Consider the following 17,653-nt stretch of genomic DNA (forward strand, 5'->3'; position numbering starts at 1 on the left):
TTGTTTTTCTCTGATCATTATTTGGACAAACACTGCACATAATAACCACTGTTGCTAATTTGTTATTTATAAGAATAACAGCTGGGTATTAATGATTTTTTTAATGAATGTGTTGATCATCCACCTTTTACAGTAGAAATATATATATATATATATATATATCCACTTTCTTCCATCTCTTAGGTCAAAATCCCGCCGCCTCACAGGTACTGATGCATTTCCAGGAGACAGCTGGTCAAAGCACAAGCAGCAGAAGGCTCTGGGCCAGCTGAGCCAGTATGAGCTGAACCAGGTTAGAAAAGACAAGATTACTCTGCTACAGTTAATCATGATGTTACAGTTGTAGTTGCTGTTACCAAGAGTAAATAGATGCATGTTTGCTAGACAGGAAAACAATGGCGGAATTCTTCCTAGTTTGAAGCTTCCAGAAGCACTATACAAATAAAAAAATTTTTGAACAGGGGAACCACCACCACAGTCTGCCACTCCTTGGGCACTGTACCCGACTTCCACGCAATGTTAAAGAGACGTGTCATCCAAGACACTACCCGTTTGGGCTTACCGGGTTTGTCCAGAGTCTTCCCCCACCCCCAACTCACCACCAGATGGTGATCAGTTGACAGCTCTGCCCCTCTCTTCACCTGAGTGTCCGATACATGCGGCCTCAAATCAGATGAAACAAAATCGATCATCAGTCTTCACTTGTGAGCATCCTTATGTTCAAACGTGGTGTTTGTTATAGACAATCCATGACTAGCACAAAAGTCTAACAACAAACACCCACTCAGGTTCAGATCTGCACCTGTTTGGTGCATATGTAAATGCTCCGTACTTGTATAGCGCCTTTCTAGTCTTTTCGACCACTCAAAGCACTTTTACACTACATCTGCATTCACCAGTCACACACATTCATACACTGAGCCTAAGTGCTCAAACGGAAACTAACATTCACACTCACTCATACACTGGCGGAACAGCCAGTGTAGGGGCAATTCGGGGTTCAGTATCGCCCGCACAAACAACAGTCAGAGTTTCCCCCCCCCACTACCCGAAGGCGTAGGGAGGCGACCCTCTCGTTCACCGGAGTAAACTCCAACGTAGCGGCGCTTAGTCGGGGACTTGTGAGCATCCCCACACCCGCCTGGCGCCTCACACCTTGAGCAACTCCAGAGAAGAATAGGGTCGATCCCCCATCCAGGTGTATGCTTCCAGAACCGAGACTGTGCGTGGAGGTCAGCCCCACCAGATCTAACTGGTAGCGCTCCATCTCCCACACAAGTTCTCCTTGCCCCACAGAGAGGTGATGTTCCACGTCCCCAGAGCCAGCCTCTGCCGCCCAGGTCTGGTTCGTCGAGGCCCCTGACCTTCACTGCCACCCATGTGGCAGCGCACCAGTCCCCTGCGGATCTTCTGATGGATGGTGGGTCCAAAGGATGGAGAGGGGGGTGCCATGTTGCTTTTTCAGGCTGTCCCCGGCAGGGCTACGTGGCAAACCCAGCCACCAGGCGCTCCCCGGCGAACCCTCCCTCTGGGCCTGGCTCCAGACAGGGCAGGGTCTCTCCTCCTCTTCCTCGTAGTTTCATCAGGCGTCTTTGTGAACCATTCTCAGTCTGGCCCCCCACCTGGAACCACTTTCCCTTGGGAGACCCTACCAGGAGCACTAGGCTCCAGACAACACAGCCTCCAGGTCCCCGGGGCACGCAAACCTCTCCACCACAATAAGGTGATGGTTCCCGGAGAGGTAATTAATATTACTTTGTTCCTAATTTAGCGAACGTTACATAAATAAACAAATATTTTTAGCGCCTTTCACAGGATAAGGACGGTTTACACATACAGTGACAGAACAACAAAAAGTCATTTAGGATTGAATGCCTTGGTAAAGAGATGGGTTTTAGTAGATTTTTTAAGTGTCCAGACAGGGAGCATTTCGGATGTCTGTGGGGATGAGCTCCAGAGGGTGGGGGCTGTGACGCTGAAGGCTCTGTCCCCAAAAGTCCAGAGTCTGGTGTGGGGGACAGAGAGCAAACCCATGTACAGGGGAGATGTTAGCTAGCACTAACAGCCTTCACTTATCCAGCAGTTGGGGAAACTACAGACTTTTATTAACGGACACGCAGTGACCTACGCTGCATGTTTACTACCAGACTGAAACTTACTGCTAATATATTTCTCCGCTAACTTTCACCGTCATGTTTTGCCGCCCGCTCTCTCATTCACTCGGCCTCACACACAAGATACATAGAGAGCTGCCGAGCATCGAGTGTTACCATGCTCACAGTGTGCGAGTTAAAATCATTACTTGTGCACTGATATTAATGATTGTGTGACATTTTAGTAGGGTGGTTATTGATTCCGCAGCGATGGTGTGCCGAATACAGGGGAACACTGCTGGTGTCTGTTGTGTGCTCTCATGTGTGATTCATAATCGTCCTACATGTCACTGTGTTGGAAAGTCAGTGAGCAGAGTCTTTGAGTGTTCACGCTGCAGTTAACATAATCTTTGGCGTTGCATTTTCTCTCAAAGTACTGGTGGACCTGTACCATCAAAAGCCATTTAGTTTTAATGACTAACAACATATAAATATGACCATTGTAGTTCGGGCTGAAACTAACGACTATTTCGATCGTCGATTATTCAAAACGAATAATTGACTATTTGGTTTACGAATCACAAAATTACACAATGGCTCTTTTTTACCTATCAGCTTTTAAATTAAACTAGAGGTTGTTTTAGGCATGTGTTAATTAACAGTCAATGCAATAAAATGAATACTGCTTTCAAAAATACATCTTTTAATGAACATTTCTGCTGCAGCAACAGACAGTTCTGCTGAAATCCAGTCCTGTCATGGACCAAACAGGTATACAGTAAGAAAGCACTGGTCTGAACAGCTGATCTGCTATCTAGTGACGGAGCAGCTTACATGCCTGTACTGCAACACACCGGGACAAACTGACACTATATTTAGACAAAGAAAGGAATAACTTCATGCAAGACCAATAATAACAATTTTGGAGTAGACAGCATTTCACAAAGCTTATATATACTGAACCAAATTATAAATGCAACACTTTTGTTTTTGCCCCCATTTGACATGAGCTGAACTCAAAGATCTAAGACTTTATGTAGGCACATTTTGGAGTGGCCTTTTATTATGGCCAGCCTAAGGCACACCTGTGCAATCCCCATGCTGTCTGATCAGCATCTTGATATGCCACACCTGTGAGGTGGATGGATTATCTCGGCAAAGGAGAAGTGCTCACTAACACAGATTTGTGAACAATATTTGAAAGAAATAGGCCTTTTGTGTACATAGAGAAAGTTTTAGATCTTTGAGTTCAGCTCATGATGAATGGGGGCAAAAACAACAGTGTTGCATTTATAATTTTGTTCAGTGTAGTTTTCCCTAACTCAACAACTCACAAAACTCTTTTTTTAAGGGACTCTGGGCGGATGATTTTGCATCAAATATTTGCTATTGCAGTTTAACAAACAATTTATCATAATTTGGTCAAAAGCTTTGGATGTATCCAGGAAACAGAAATATTATAGTGTTATTTATTCTATAATACTAACAGCTTCCTTCAGTGCATATAGTAGACACAGATCTTTGCCATGTTTAAAAAACCAAAACCAATTTGATTGTAAATTTGTAATACGTATTCTTGATGCCTATCCAAGAGAATTCCTTTGGAAAGTATGATAGCCAGGGAAATTGATCTGGTTTTGTTTTTGACTACTTGTACTTAATTGATTGCCATGTAGATCTCTGGTTATTTTCCCTGCAAATGAGGCATTAAGGGAATATTTTTGGTTAAGGTTTTTAAAACACTGATTTCAATATTTATGGCTAATTTCAGCTGACATGTTTTAAAACATAATACAGTAAATGTAGTCATTAGTGGGTGAAATGTACAGTAAAAAAGAAATGAAATTATGAAATTGTAGCACCCCTGGCCAGTCCTTAAGGTGCCCCAGGGAACCACTGCCAATCATTAGCTGATAAAATAAATCTAAACTTTATTTATTTTACTATTAGATCTATCCAGCTCATTTAATTTTTTCTTCACCTTAGTTGAGATATTTTTCTTAGCATGCATTTAATCACTTAACTGTTCCCTGTTTCCTTTTTTTCCTCCCTCACCAAATTTCCGATTTTGCTTATGCTAAATTTTTTATGATAATGAGGTGCAAACGCGCGGGTATCATGGAATTTGCAAAATCTTTCCAAAGGAATTGACCTCTCACTACTTCTTGGTTGTAAATTTGTCAAAATTGTGAGTTGATGATGACCGTCTTAACACACTCTTAGATTTGACGAGACACAAGAACTGCTGATTACATCTAATTTTGGATTTCGTGCAGGTTCAGTCTGCTTTACTGATACAGCCTGTGTAATGAGATATATAATGTTATATAATATTAAGACAGAGTTGACCTCATTACTTCTGTTCTTTTTCCTGCAGAACCCAAATTTGAAAGGCAATGGGAAGAAATGTCAGGACTCACCTTATGTGAAGAAAGGAGCCAATGACAATGGAGCCAGCAGCCAGCAGGTGAAAAACATATTAGTAAGTACAAAACCATATTTGTTTTAGATTTATTAGTATTTAGATCAGATGTGATTCTGGCATTTTTTATAAAAAAAAAAGTTCAAACTTCAGTACCACTCTTATACTCTCTCTACAGAAAGAAGATAAAAGACTTCAACCCAGAAGACTGCAAGACAGTTTTGAGAAAGGTATGGTTTGTACAGTTACCATGTCTAACTTTGAAACCACACCCACTCTGCTAAGCTAACTTAAGAAACTAATTTCATTGCCGCACCATATCATATCATAACCTTGAAAAGTGCATGATGTGTTACTGAGTCCTGAGTTGGCAGATACCTTTACTGAACAACTACTTTTCAAACATGAGACTGACATGTAAAGTTAACACAACATTTACAGAGTGACAACCCGGCCATGTTCGGCAAGAGGCTACCCACTGGCAAAACAAATAATAATTTGATTGCGGCTAGTGCTGAAATACATCTTTCATGACAGCAACAGTTAATAATATAATCGCTTGCTCTTAAGTGATTGTGCACACAAAAAATTACTTTGAAAAGTTCTGAAAGACATACAAAAAAGTCTATGGCGTTCTTGACACACCTCTTTAAAAAGCCTCAGGAAACGTGAGATTGGATTCCCCTGAAAAAGAAGCGCGGAATTTCCTCTTCCTGGAGATGCTGGGGAAATGAAAATAAGCGTCCATAGGTTGATGGATGTGGATCAGTTGTCGGGATGCACACGCTCCAGCACATGCTTTATTGTGAGCATATGAAACAGTGTCTTCATTGTTAATTTGTTGAAGAGGGAAAAAATTATTTATCAGCGCAAGGGGGGACCGAACACACAACCCTCCAAAGGCCTATGCACTGCTGACGGAGCTAACCGGGAACCCAACAATTGTTTTTGAATTATCAAACTAATGTGCCGACCCCTGACCTACAGCAATAATAGCACTGAAACAACACGACAATGGCGGAGATACTGCTAGATATTCAGCGCTTCCTTAGAACTTAACATAAAACATTTAGGTCTTACAACTCCGTTTCAGCACATTTGTTTCTAACATATATCAAACCTGTGTGATGACTATAACTCTGTTTACACAATTCACTACCACATCAAAGGGTACAAGCCCCGTCCCCATGAGCGTACCTCGTCTTGCTGTTTCAAAGGTGAGCAGCATAATCCCCGCATGAGCAGCTCCACTTTGCCCCATGAGTGCTCCCTGCCGTTGCTGTGCAGAGATCCGCTCAGCGCTGTTCTCTATTGTATTTATTAATTCTGAACGTGCCGTGTGTTCAAATTGCATCTAACGCAACACTGCACTCCCTTGGGTCTGCAGCAACACACCCGCCACGTTTGAAGTCGATCGGATGGATGGATCCCGACAAAATCGAAATACAAACACACACACACACACACACACAGATTCCTCTTTATTAGAGAGATCTACAGTTACAGAGTCTGATCTGATACTTTTACCTAAATGTTGAATAAATGTGTATCTGTATCTGTAATTATTTTTCACTTACAGGTGTTTGATCCAAATACCGGTCTTACAAGGCTTACAAGCTTAAGTTTATAAGCCTAAATTATTGATATGATATGAATGATGGTTTCACTGGGAGAACGTGACGCCTGAAACTTACTTGATGCGATCCGCTATATGAATCACTGATCTGGATTTTTTAGAAATACAGAAACACTGTATTCATACAGTGGTTTTACAAAGTAATGATCTTAGTACAGACACTTTAATGAAATAACAGACAGATAAGTTTAATTTTATTCTGTCAACCTAGGGCACTCAGGAGCCCCTGAAGGAGTTGTCTGCTTTGCCCATTTGGTAATCCAGCCCTGACCCCCAGGGGGCTCTGTAATGATTAGCGTGTGTGTCAGGTGCAAAGTAAGGAGCGCTGGTTGTGGTCCAGAAAGAGCACACTGAACACTGGGACAACAGCAAAACAAATGAGGAATAAACATCTTCCTCATATCATAGGTTCAAACCTCCCTAAGATTAAAAGCTAAGTGAACATCCTCCATACATGAAACATGTAATTAGCTTTTCTTTTCACAGATGTGGCTCCATGCAGCTCCAACGGTCACCAGACAGTCCACAGCAGAGTCTGTGAGCACCTGCTGTCCTCCAAGGCTTTCCTCAATTTCAAATTTGACAGGGACGCCATCATGAAATGTTTTGACTACTGACATGGCTGTTGAAGCGCTGTGCCTCTCCTGTAACAACATCAAACTATGGCCTTTTTACCTTATAGTCCAGGCAAGGATGTTACTGAACATTTTTTTCTTTCCTTGCTTGTCATGAACACACATTTGTAGTGGGGAGGTGCCAGTTTGTCATAGAACATATCAAGTAAGCTTCACTGGAATTCTTGGCCTTTGTTGCCCAAATTTTTAGACCTTATAAAATGGGTGGTAACCTAACAGCACTGTCTTCAATCTGTCTATGGCGGAATCCTAACTTTAGTTTTAGTTCTTCATAGCTGAATACCTAAATTCATCATTTTCTCTGCAGGAGACAGCTCACAGACCAATAGGAGCGAACTGCTCAGGTGAACTATTAGACTTTTAAAGGCAAAAGATCAAAGGTTTTGGGAATATAATGAATTTTAAGCACATGTGAGGTGACCTTGAAATGTTATAAATTCAGCTGTGATATCGTAGTGAATTTGTCCAATGTTACATTTATCATGTTATATATTGATTTTAAGAGGTAACAATTTAGACATCAGTCATTTCTTCCATTCTTCCAACTAAGCACCAAAAATGTTTTGAATGCTGAAAGGTGGGTATTAACACTATTATTGGCTTCATGTATTTACTATGTCGTTGGCTTTATTACCAAAATCACTTAGGTTTTTATCCAGGAATATAGATGTAATGGAATATTGACTTGGGAAAGGAAGGTACAAGTGGCAAGTTGAATGTCATTAAATACATGTTACTCTGTTGTATGGAAGTAAATGGCTGCCAATATTAAAATTAAATAATTAAATCAAATTGATGTATTGAAAATCAATAATTAAGGCCAGAAAAATTACAAATTAAAATGAAGATGCCATTGACAGATAGTTTTCAGTGTACTGCACCGCATTTCACTTTATAATAATAACTGAATGAATGAAAGTGGTTGACTGTGAAATGATGTCCTGTTCTTAGCTTGTGTCAAATGAAGATGAAAATGCCCGTATTGGTAAGAATCTTGACGCCTCTTTATTGAAAACAGTCTTGAGTCAACTGAAAAAGGCCCAAGTCCAATTTAATTATACGTTTTGTTTTGACCGTAGTTGGGTATTTTCCATTATATGTGTGAAACTTGGATTTTAACATTTTTATTGTGTCACACACCATGGACATGCAAAAGGATAAATACATTTCAGTTTGTTTTCAGCCACAGACCTCCATACACTATTGTTGCTATTTGCCTTAAACTGACCCACATCCCACTTGTGTTTGTCTGTCTATTTTTCAGCAGTCTTGTAATCCAAGACTGTTCTGTTCTGCGGATTGTAGGGTTTACAGGTTCGAATTCCGGTTGAGATTTCTCAGACCAGAAGTTCTCAATCACATTCTTCGTGATCCAGTAGTTAACTGCTATAGTGTTGGGTTGCCACAAAAACTTGCAGAATCATGGGCTATGGGATGGAGGAAAACTGCATTAGACTAACTGTGAACATAAGTTATTCTCAAAAACATTGCATATGACTCCCCTGAAGGGCCACATTAAGGGATTTCATGCCACTAGAGCTGAAAACTTAAGCAAAGGCAATTTTCATAGAATGAGAAACTTTTTTAGAAGTCTTTAAAGTTCAACAATATATTTTTTTTCTCAAGGATTATCATACATTCATATGATGACTAAATCTGGATGTGAGATCTCTTGTGATGGTTTTCACTGGCAGTTCTTTGTTATTGATTGTACATATGGTGATCTCAAGTTGACCTTTGGCTTCAATGCTGTTTTGACAAAAAATGTGAATATTAATAAAGTCTGTTTTTCACTCTCAGTTGTTGACTTGTTGTAATACATGAGTTATAAATATGCACTAGACCAAACATTTCTAAGTTTCTCCTGGAGAAGGGCTGATATTCTGTGGCTAATTGTACATCACGTATATGCTTAGTCTACTAGGTTTTATAAATTTTCTACAATGTATTTCCAACATTATACACCAAACATAGAAAAAGTGCTACTTTAGTGAAATGTCGTAACAGTTATGTGTCTCCCCCCCCCCAAGGAAGGCTCAAATTTAAAGGAAAACTCTAAGAAAAAGACCAATGTATGGGCCAAAGGAACATGTCTCTGTCTAGAGAAAGTTATTTTAACTACTGAAATTTTCAGATACGTGACTTGACGACTCGTAACTATACCCGAAGGATATATAAGTGTAGCATTGATGCAATAGTAATTACGTAATGACGGGTAATGTTATCAGAAATTTTATGTGCAGTCAGTGACAATGAAAGGCCCTTTTTTAATTAATTTAATTTTTAAATGCCATTTCTGAGTTTCATGGGCTTTAAAGAAATTGGTATTGAACAGTTAATCAAATATTAGAAACAATGTACGTCATGGTTTTGTGAGTAAAATGCATAGAGTGTATATGTATATAAAAAGGTAAAGTGATGCTTTCAGGTCCACGTAAGGTTTGTTGTAACGACTTTTATTCTGAAGGAGTTCGACCGGATGTACAGTCGTTGTTGGCGGCACAGGCAAAACAACGTTTTACACCCGAGGGCGAAACATTTCAAAGGAGTCCGTCCCACTGTCTGACGGGGTGCTGTCCGTTTGAGAATACTGTCGACTCTCTTCACTTATCAAGGCACAGTATCCGCGTTAAGTCGTTTTATGACAAGCCCAGATGTATAGCCAACTACAGTTTTGTTTACACGCCGTGTCTCTCAGCTAACGTTAACTTAGCTAACGTTAAGTTAAGCTAGTTCTGCGTTTCGACACCGGTGAAATGAAACACACGAGCCCCTTGTGGAGAGGCTTCTTGAAAGAAACTTAGCTGAGGCTCCACCACAACAGAGGTTCTGCGTGTAGCTGATTTAACCCAAGTACGTAGACACCTCACCTTACTATGACGTAACGCAGAAATTCAGTAAATGCTAACTTTGTTTTTATCGTCCGTCAAGCCTCAAGTCTACACCTCTGCCAGCAGCCGAAAGATTTAAAAACACAGCAGCCTTGTGCTCTGACCCTCTTCAGTTCGAGCCTTAAAGTCCACACATTCTGGTAAGAGTTAACGTTATGTGGTTAAGCAGAAATGTAACTTAAGTTAGTAAGTTATAGAAGACTTGGTTAGCACGGTACGTAACGTTATTGTGCTGCAGCATGAGGCCAAAATGTTATTGTGAAAAAATTTTCACATGGCTAATTAATTACTACCCCGTGTTTGAAGCTAACAGGCTGAGTAACGTTAAGTTACTCCACCTAACGACTGGTGAACTGACCTTTGTGTGGATAATAGGTGGTTTTCCCCTTTTATAAAACAAGCCTCCATCTCCACATTACATCTCCATGACACATACACAATATACATTTGTCAACAGTGAGAGATTTTGAGCCATGACAGCTTTCAATAATCAGAACTGAATTATGGCAAATTAAAGTGCCTTGATAGGTATTTAATTTGCTGCAATATGCAAAAGCAGACCACCTTCTGTTTTTTTCATAGACAGTTAATTTATTGTCTAGATGTTTTTCTGAATGTACTGTGTGATATATTAATATCACAATATAAAACAGACACGTGTTTATCCATTTCAAGACATGACAAAAGTCTTCAAGGCTTCCATCAATTCATTTTAGTTTATCTCTGTGTGTTTTGACCTCACTTTGTTAACACAAGAATTCCTGCAGTCTCTGTGGTAAGATAAACTGCTGTTGTTTTGCAGTGCAATATGTCGAATGCGGGTACAACGTCGCGGAAACTGTCCAGGAGCCAGCACACACCACCCCGTGGTTCCATCTCAAACGGCCTCAAAGACATTCACATCGATGAAGAAGTCAAAATAGCAGTGAACCTCTCTCTGGAGAGGTTTCGCTACAGTGACCAGAAAGGTATCTGCTGTATTTATTGTTTTATGTCAGAATATCAAAATAAAATCAAAACACTTAAGTTTGGTCAGCCTTAGTAAAATTATACATATTGTTATATTACACCAGTGTGAGCAGGAAGGTATGATAGTCAATTCTTGTACTGTGTCTTAATATTTACCCTTTCCTTTCCCTGACTGACCAGAGATGGAATTTCCCTCCTCCTTGGGCAGTACCGAGAGGGCTTTTATTCATCGAATGGCACAGTCCCTTGGTTACATTTCTAAGAGCAAAGGGTAAGTTCCTCCACCAGGACCTGTGTTCATCAAGTATCTGAGTATCTCACTCTAAGGAATCTTGCTCAGACTAAAACTAGGACTGGCAATGACAAGAACATTTTACAAAGTTACGAACACACACTCACAAAAGGGTAGAATGTTGTTTATAAAAAGCTGGATTTATTGGTGTGTGTTAAGGATCCCGTGTAGCTTCAGAGCTTACGCACATATCTGCTGTGGGCTACAATGTAGCTGACCTTCTCAAAGTGTACAGTGGCTACAGTGATACCACAAGCGTAAAGTAATCGTTAATTTGTACTTTATTAGTCTATTATTATTGTGGCATCCCGCAAAACCACGCTGTAGTCCAATGAAGAGGTGCAAACTTTCCTCAATTTGGTCGAAACGTAGTGGGCCATGAGTGTGTGTCGAATTAAATATTACGTCACGGCAGTTTCATGCAGCTTAGCTATGACAACCACATTGAAGGGGTACTACATCTGCAGTGGAAAACGGAGGACGGGGAACCAAAGGCTAGTCCAGGCGAGGCGAGCAGAGCTTGTACCTGCAGACTGGTTTACTCTCGCATGTCATGTGACCAGAGCGTAATCGCAGCCTTTGTGATTAGAAAGTCTCACTTTATCATATCATATTTATCATAATGCAGTTAATCGTTCAGCCCCAGCGCCAAATGTAAATAAAAGAACTTCAACACAGTTACAGTGTGGAACATTATTGGCCCTTTGCTAAGCCACGCGCCGAATACGCAGCTGGCCAATCACAGTGCAGTGTAGGACTCGCTCTAACTGAAGTCCGACACTTTCGTGGCTTTGCTCCATTGACTCTAATGCAAAATGAGTCGTTTTCTAGTTTTCTTTTGCTGTATTTTTCCAAGATCTGGTCAAACGCTGTTCCTGGGGCACTTGTAATAGTTACAGTCGCTACCCAGAGAGGTTAAAAGGAGAAGTAGGATTTTTTTCTCTTTCCAAAACCTAAAACAAATCCAGAAAACTGTAGGCTGTGGCTTGTTCCTAATGTCATGTTAGTTAGCTAACACTAGCTAACTTACTACTGAATGTAACATTATAAAGTCCTACTGTTCTGCTTTTTAATGATTGTAAAAGTGAACAGAGACCTAACGTTACCCAGCTGTACAGGAACGGTGTTGATCCTTAATGTCGTTGTCCTCTTTCTCAATAGTCAGCTAATACGGTGGTTCACTTTTACTCTGTGATCGGTAACTGTTAGGCTTTAGCTTCTCTCTTTGTTTTTTCACGTCAGTTTGACAGCCTGAATACAATCTTCAAATGTCTGTCTGCTTCTTTCTGAGATCGCTTTTTCCAAAAATTAGACAATTTTTCTCCAAGGAGTGAAGCAATAGACAGTGGCAGTACCGTGATAAAAGTCTGACAGGTCGGACTTAGCAACAGTAACGAAGGGGGGCGAGGCTTAGCAAAGGGTCAATTAGAGCTTGATACCACCTGATGAAAACATAAGCTGTAGGTACTTTATGTAGGACAGGACTGTTTGCATAGAGTATAGATTCATCTTGGCTGACTCATTTGTGCTTACAATTTACCCACAAACCACCCATGACAGTGAAATGTGGTATTGACTCACTTTGAATTCATCCTAGACAACCTTTGAAGCAGTGAGGCCTTCTGTGTGTGAGCTGATTGTGACACTAACAAAACTGGAGTTATAGAACATACATTGGATTGTAGATTTGATATGAAATAAACTCTATCACAGATGTGAAAGACTTAATATTTGCCACACTTGACCACTTGGGTCTTATTTCCATATTTTTGACCTGTTCATAATAATATTGTCCTTGAGCATCCTGGTTGCCAAAGGGTTTAAGGTACTTTTCATGAACATTGGTTTGAACTCAGCCTTGGACATTTAATGCATGTCAGTACAATGTTATCACAACTTATAAAAATGATGGGGAAAAATAATACTAATATAACTATATAATTTAATTGGACCATATAAGGGCTGCACGATTAATCTAATTGCAAAAAGTGTGCAATTTAATAAAACGGAGAAAGTGTGCGTGACGCTCTCTTCTGCACTGCAGTATGCTCATTATCTCCGCCCACACCGGGCTCTCGCATGTGCCCCTAAGAACAGATGAGCCTACGTGCAATGAGAAAAATGATTTATGAGCAGTGTGCCAGTAACTAAGACAATAACCTACCGTAACCCCCCTCCCACTAGTCGCTCAAAACATAGTCTGACTCGCCACCGGAGCAGCAGGTGAAACGCTGCTTAAACAGAGAGACTTCATCAGCAGCTGAAGCAGTCAGACAGAAGAAAACAGGGAGAACATAAGGAAGGTTTGGGTTTGCAACGTTAGCTGTATCGGTGCCTTTTGTTGTTCAATGTGTTCAACTTTTCACAGAGGTGACATGCTTGTCAATCACTTTTCGTTTCATGTACTACAGCAAATCATTAAATGTTGAACAATATGATTATTGAGAAGTTAGTACTTAGCATCAACAAATTAGAGACTGATTAGAGCCTTTTGCTTGCACAAGGATATAATGAATAAAAACAACCCACAGAAATGAAACCGCTGTAACTGGATATATATATATTCAACTACTGGTAAAAAAAATTTTTTAAAGTATACTATTATATGAAAGTCTAATGAATGTAGTATTCATGTACAAAGCTTTCTGCTCATTCAGAATCTCACATATCTGTGTTCTCTGACATGTCCAGAAGAAAATCGTTACATTATTATTTAATGAGAATTCATAATACTTTTTAAAGGTCTACCTGACCCACAGCATCTACACTCTGCTGTGCTCCCCTTCAGACTGTACTGAATGAGACCACTGCACTGCACTTCATCGGAGGAAGAAACTGAAACCAACACTGCCAATCAGGCAGACATCTCAGCGCAAATCCTCATGTTAACATCTGCAGCTCTGATAAGTGCAGCTCACTTAGGTCCCAAACAGAGCCAGATTGTGCTTCAGGTTTTAGATGGTTATAATGCAAAACTCTACCAGCGAGTCTGCTGGCAGAGCCTCAGCGTGCGGCGTATGCCGAGTTGCATCAGCTGGGTGGAGATGATTCTCGTCGACGTTATCAGAATATTGATTTGTTGCGCTTAACGCTAGCCTACACAGCGCGACTGAGAGGTCAGCAAGCCGTGTGTGACTGAGAGGACAGATGGACCTGTACCGCGGGAACAGGTGAGCAGCCAGCCTCTTGTGAGTCCGGCGAGACTGTAGTAACAGCGTGAGAAGACGGTCTCCGTTGTCGTCAGCTCTCGGTCGATTCAGTTTGTCATTTGCGAAGCGGAATAAATAAACACATAGGCCTACACAATCCCTTTCGCCTAAAGGCGTCCTGCAGAATATTTCTCTTCGTCCCAAACACATTTTCAATCGTCCCCAGGACGACAGGACGCCGTTAGTCTCGAGCCCTGGTGCCAATATTTGCTGCTTCTAGCTGCCTCCTCTGTAGAGCAACACACTCCCCTTGTTCTGTTTTACATCTGTTTTACTTGTTATTAATATTGTTTATTTAACTTTGTTCAAGTTGAGAAATACACATTTTAAAATGTCACTATTTTCTGCATTTACCTTGATAATCAAGCAAGTTGACTCGAAGTTAATCGAATCGCAATCACAATATTCGCAATATTATTTTTCTCCAAATCGTGCAGCCGTAGACCAAATGTAAAAGTAGACCAGATTTTTGGACCATCTACAGCAATGGCCTTTTGCACTCAATAAACACAAGCCCAGTTATTACAAATATGTTAATGGAAGAAATTCCTTTCCTCCTTTTTCAGGAAAGGACCAAATCGCTTCCTCACAATCAAGAAGAGGGATGGTTCAGACAAACCTCGTCCTACCATGCCCCTCACGCTGTCCCACAATTCCTTATATTTAATCCGCAGCCTGCTTCAGAGGTTCCCCGTCAGCAATAAGGAACGCATAGACCTGCAGCCCAACAGCAAAAGTGGCATGTCTATGGCTGCAGAGCCTGGTGAGTGTATGTGTTTAAACTAGTACTGTGCACTGTTACACTGATGTGGGTGGGCCAGGTGATTAAGCCACTCTATGAGAGGAAACATGGTAAAACTCATGTAATAGTGCTTACATGAGGGCGTCTCCAAGTGGTTGTTTGATCATGTTTCCAGATACCCAAGTCACTTACAGTTACAGTTATAGTTGAACAGAGTCAGCGCACATTTTCTGTCTGTTCCCCTCCGTGTCTGTCGCCACGCAACACTTTCAAAACATAGATCTAAATGATATTGCACGCTCTTCCAGCTCTGAATTCTCATTTGTGTTCATCATCCCGACTGTGTGATATTTCACACACACTAGGAGAGTGTGACCTAATTAGACAGCATTAAGCTGTCTTAACAGTAATTATTGGATTTTAACAGAAGAAAGTTGCATGGTATACAGATGGCCTGGACTGTTCAATTGAAAGAAAATAAATAAATAAAAACCTCTTCATTATCTACATAGTGTTCAGTAGTGGTGAAATGTACACATTCCAGTGTATACAGTAATGTCAGGACACCATCCAACCCAAGCCTTCATACCATGCAACTATGCCTTTACATTTCAAGATGGAATAAGCATCGGAGTCAACCTGAGAGTCAAATCAACAGGTGCGTTGTATAGTGTCGTAATATTCTTCAACTCTTCCCTCAGACAACAGTTGTGACAGGAACAGGGCAAGCGGGCGCTTAAACAACGGCATACCCATGGTACCTCGTAGGAGGAGTCCATCAGAGCTGGACAGTTTTCGACGCTCTCTGCCTGTGCATGAACGCCAGGAGGAGATCATCCAGCTCATCAGAGAAAACAAGGTGGTGCTGGTGGTGGGAGAGACCGGCTCCGGAAAAACTACACAGGTGGGTCTGTCTAACAAAAAGACTGTCCAACACTTTGGTCCTGACTGAAATATCTTAAGGTCCTCTGACTTTCCCTCTAGCACCACCATCAGGTGGACATTTGAATTTCTTTGTGAAATATCAACCTTTAGATTACCATGAAATTTGGTTCACATATTCATGTTCCCCTCAGGATGAAGATCTTAAGTGATCCTCTGACTTTTTATATAGAACTTTTAATCATTACATTTCCAGTTTTCTGTGATACGACCATTTTCTTTACAGATGTAGTGACACTACATATTTGCAAGGTCTTTGTGCAGGGATTGGGTTTACAAAATGTAACATTTTTGGAGGGAAGTATACTGTAGCACATGTGTTAAATATGTAGACTTACTATAAGATCTGCAAAGGTAATCCAGTGTCACTGTGTGTTGTCCAGATCCCCCAGTTCCTGCTGGATGAGTGCAGCAGGAATGGAGAGCCCTGCAGGATCTTTTGCACTCAGCCCAGACGCCTGGCTGCCATCGCTGTGGCTGAGAGAGTGGCAGCTGAGAGAGGAGAGAGTGTGGGCCAGACTGTTGGTTATCACATCAGACTAGAGAGCAGGTAGATCACAACATCAGAGCCTTTTATCTTTTGATAGAATCTACATTTCCTGTTTAATAATATACATATACAGCAACTAGTTCAATTCAAGGGGACACTGCTTTCTGAGACAAACCCAAGCAGTTCTTACTCACCCATATCAAGAGTATTTGGCAGTATGCACTTTAACATTAAACCAATTGTATTACTCAATAAAAATAATCGTTATACAGATGCAAAAATAAATATATATTTCATATGCCTTGGGTGAGCAAGTTATGTTGTAAAAATTAGACACGGCAATAACAATGACAATTTAAACATACATTCAGTAAATCTGAATTATGAAATTTGGATTTAAAGAAGCCAGTTGGGAATTTGTTGTGCCACAGCAGCAGCATTTCCACCTGAAGAGTTTATTATTTTTCATTATTTAATATTCCTTTTCTCAGATGCTTGTTAAATTCAAGGGGAACAGGCTTTAATTTAAACATTGGCATGTTACTTGCATGCAGCATGGCAGATACTTGAAGATGTTAACCTTCCTGTGAACTGCATCGCCTTCTCTCCACCTGCAGCTGATGCTAAGCCTCATGAAGCAGCTTATTGAAAGCTGGGGTGAAGGAGACTCAGTGAGGGGGGCCTGTTTCAAGGGTTGTTCCCCATCTATTAACAAGAAATATGAGACAAATAGGACAGGATGGGTTAACCAGGTTCAAGTAGGCTTAGCCCCTTTCACAAATGCAATATACATTTATTTGATGGCAATTTAACCATGTTGGTCTCATATCTGAATAAGCACCCTGGTTACTTTTACATAAAAGTCCAGACAGCAGTCTTACCAGGTTAGGCCTGTAACATTTCCATATCACTTTCAACACAACACAAGTCTGAATTGAATGCTACTAGAGTGACATATAGGGAGAGATGCACATCTGAAACTGTATGTATTTTAATGTATTTGTCATTCTGACCCATTCATTTTGCAAAATTAGTTTTTCTGACAAACCTTTCTATCTAACATTCATGAGCTTGTGGAAAACACTTGTTTAATATGGCAGCGACTCATGTAACTGTTGACTTTGAAACTTCAGGGTCTCCCCCAAGACACTGCTGACCTTCTGCACCAGTGGAGTCTTCCTCAGAACGTTGATGGCTGGAGATGCCAGCTTAACAACTGTCACACATGTCATTGTGGTGAGCATCAAGACTACAAATATTCAGCACTCACAGTCCTGGAAAGATAAAACTTAAATCCCTTGAGGTCGGGGGGGGGGGGGGGGGGGGGGGGGT

General features: G+C 40.8%; 3 protein-coding genes across 8 annotated transcripts in view; all 3 read left to right on the forward strand.

The window, feature by feature from the left end:
• dcp2 (decapping mRNA 2) overlaps positions 1-8,585 on the forward strand; it is a 19,266-nt gene extending 10,681 nt beyond the window's left edge. The window contains exons 9-11 of one of the 2 annotated variants that reach the window (XM_046066474.1): positions 4,471-4,560; positions 4,694-4,745; positions 6,638-8,585. In XM_046066474.1, coding sequence (XP_045922430.1) covers positions 4,471-4,560; positions 4,694-4,745; positions 6,638-6,768 — 273 coding nt within the window. In that variant the 3' untranslated portion in view covers positions 6,769-8,585. Of the gene's footprint in view, positions 1-4,470; positions 4,576-4,693; positions 4,746-6,637 lie in introns of both variants that reach the window. The other variant, XM_046066473.1, reaches the window with a different exon arrangement.
• Positions 1-17,653, forward strand: part of LOC123981564 (pro-neuregulin-3, membrane-bound isoform-like) — a 580,451-nt gene that overhangs the window by 361,122 nt on the left and 201,676 nt on the right. The window lies entirely within an intron of this gene.
• The window catches only part of LOC123981551 (3'-5' RNA helicase YTHDC2), a 35,987-nt gene continuing 27,614 nt past the window's right edge, over positions 9,281-17,653 (forward strand). For 2 of the 3 annotated variants that reach the window (XM_046066455.1, XM_046066456.1), the window contains exons 1-8: positions 9,283-9,639; positions 9,718-9,817; positions 10,480-10,645; positions 10,827-10,917; positions 14,714-14,910; positions 15,591-15,793; positions 16,215-16,381; positions 17,455-17,557. In XM_046066455.1, coding sequence (XP_045922411.1) covers positions 10,486-10,645; positions 10,827-10,917; positions 14,714-14,910; positions 15,591-15,793; positions 16,215-16,381; positions 17,455-17,557 — 921 coding nt within the window. In that variant the 5' untranslated portion in view covers positions 9,283-9,639; positions 9,718-9,817; positions 10,480-10,485. Of the gene's footprint in view, positions 9,640-9,717; positions 9,818-10,479; positions 10,646-10,826; positions 10,918-14,713; positions 14,911-15,590; positions 15,794-16,214; positions 16,382-17,454; positions 17,558-17,653 lie in introns of all 3 variants that reach the window. The other variant, XM_046066457.1, reaches the window with a different exon arrangement.

Source organism: Micropterus dolomieu, linkage group LG13 (genome assembly GCF_021292245.1).
Source record: "Micropterus dolomieu isolate WLL.071019.BEF.003 ecotype Adirondacks linkage group LG13, ASM2129224v1, whole genome shotgun sequence".
NCBI lineage: Eukaryota > Metazoa > Chordata > Actinopteri > Centrarchiformes > Centrarchidae > Micropterus > Micropterus dolomieu.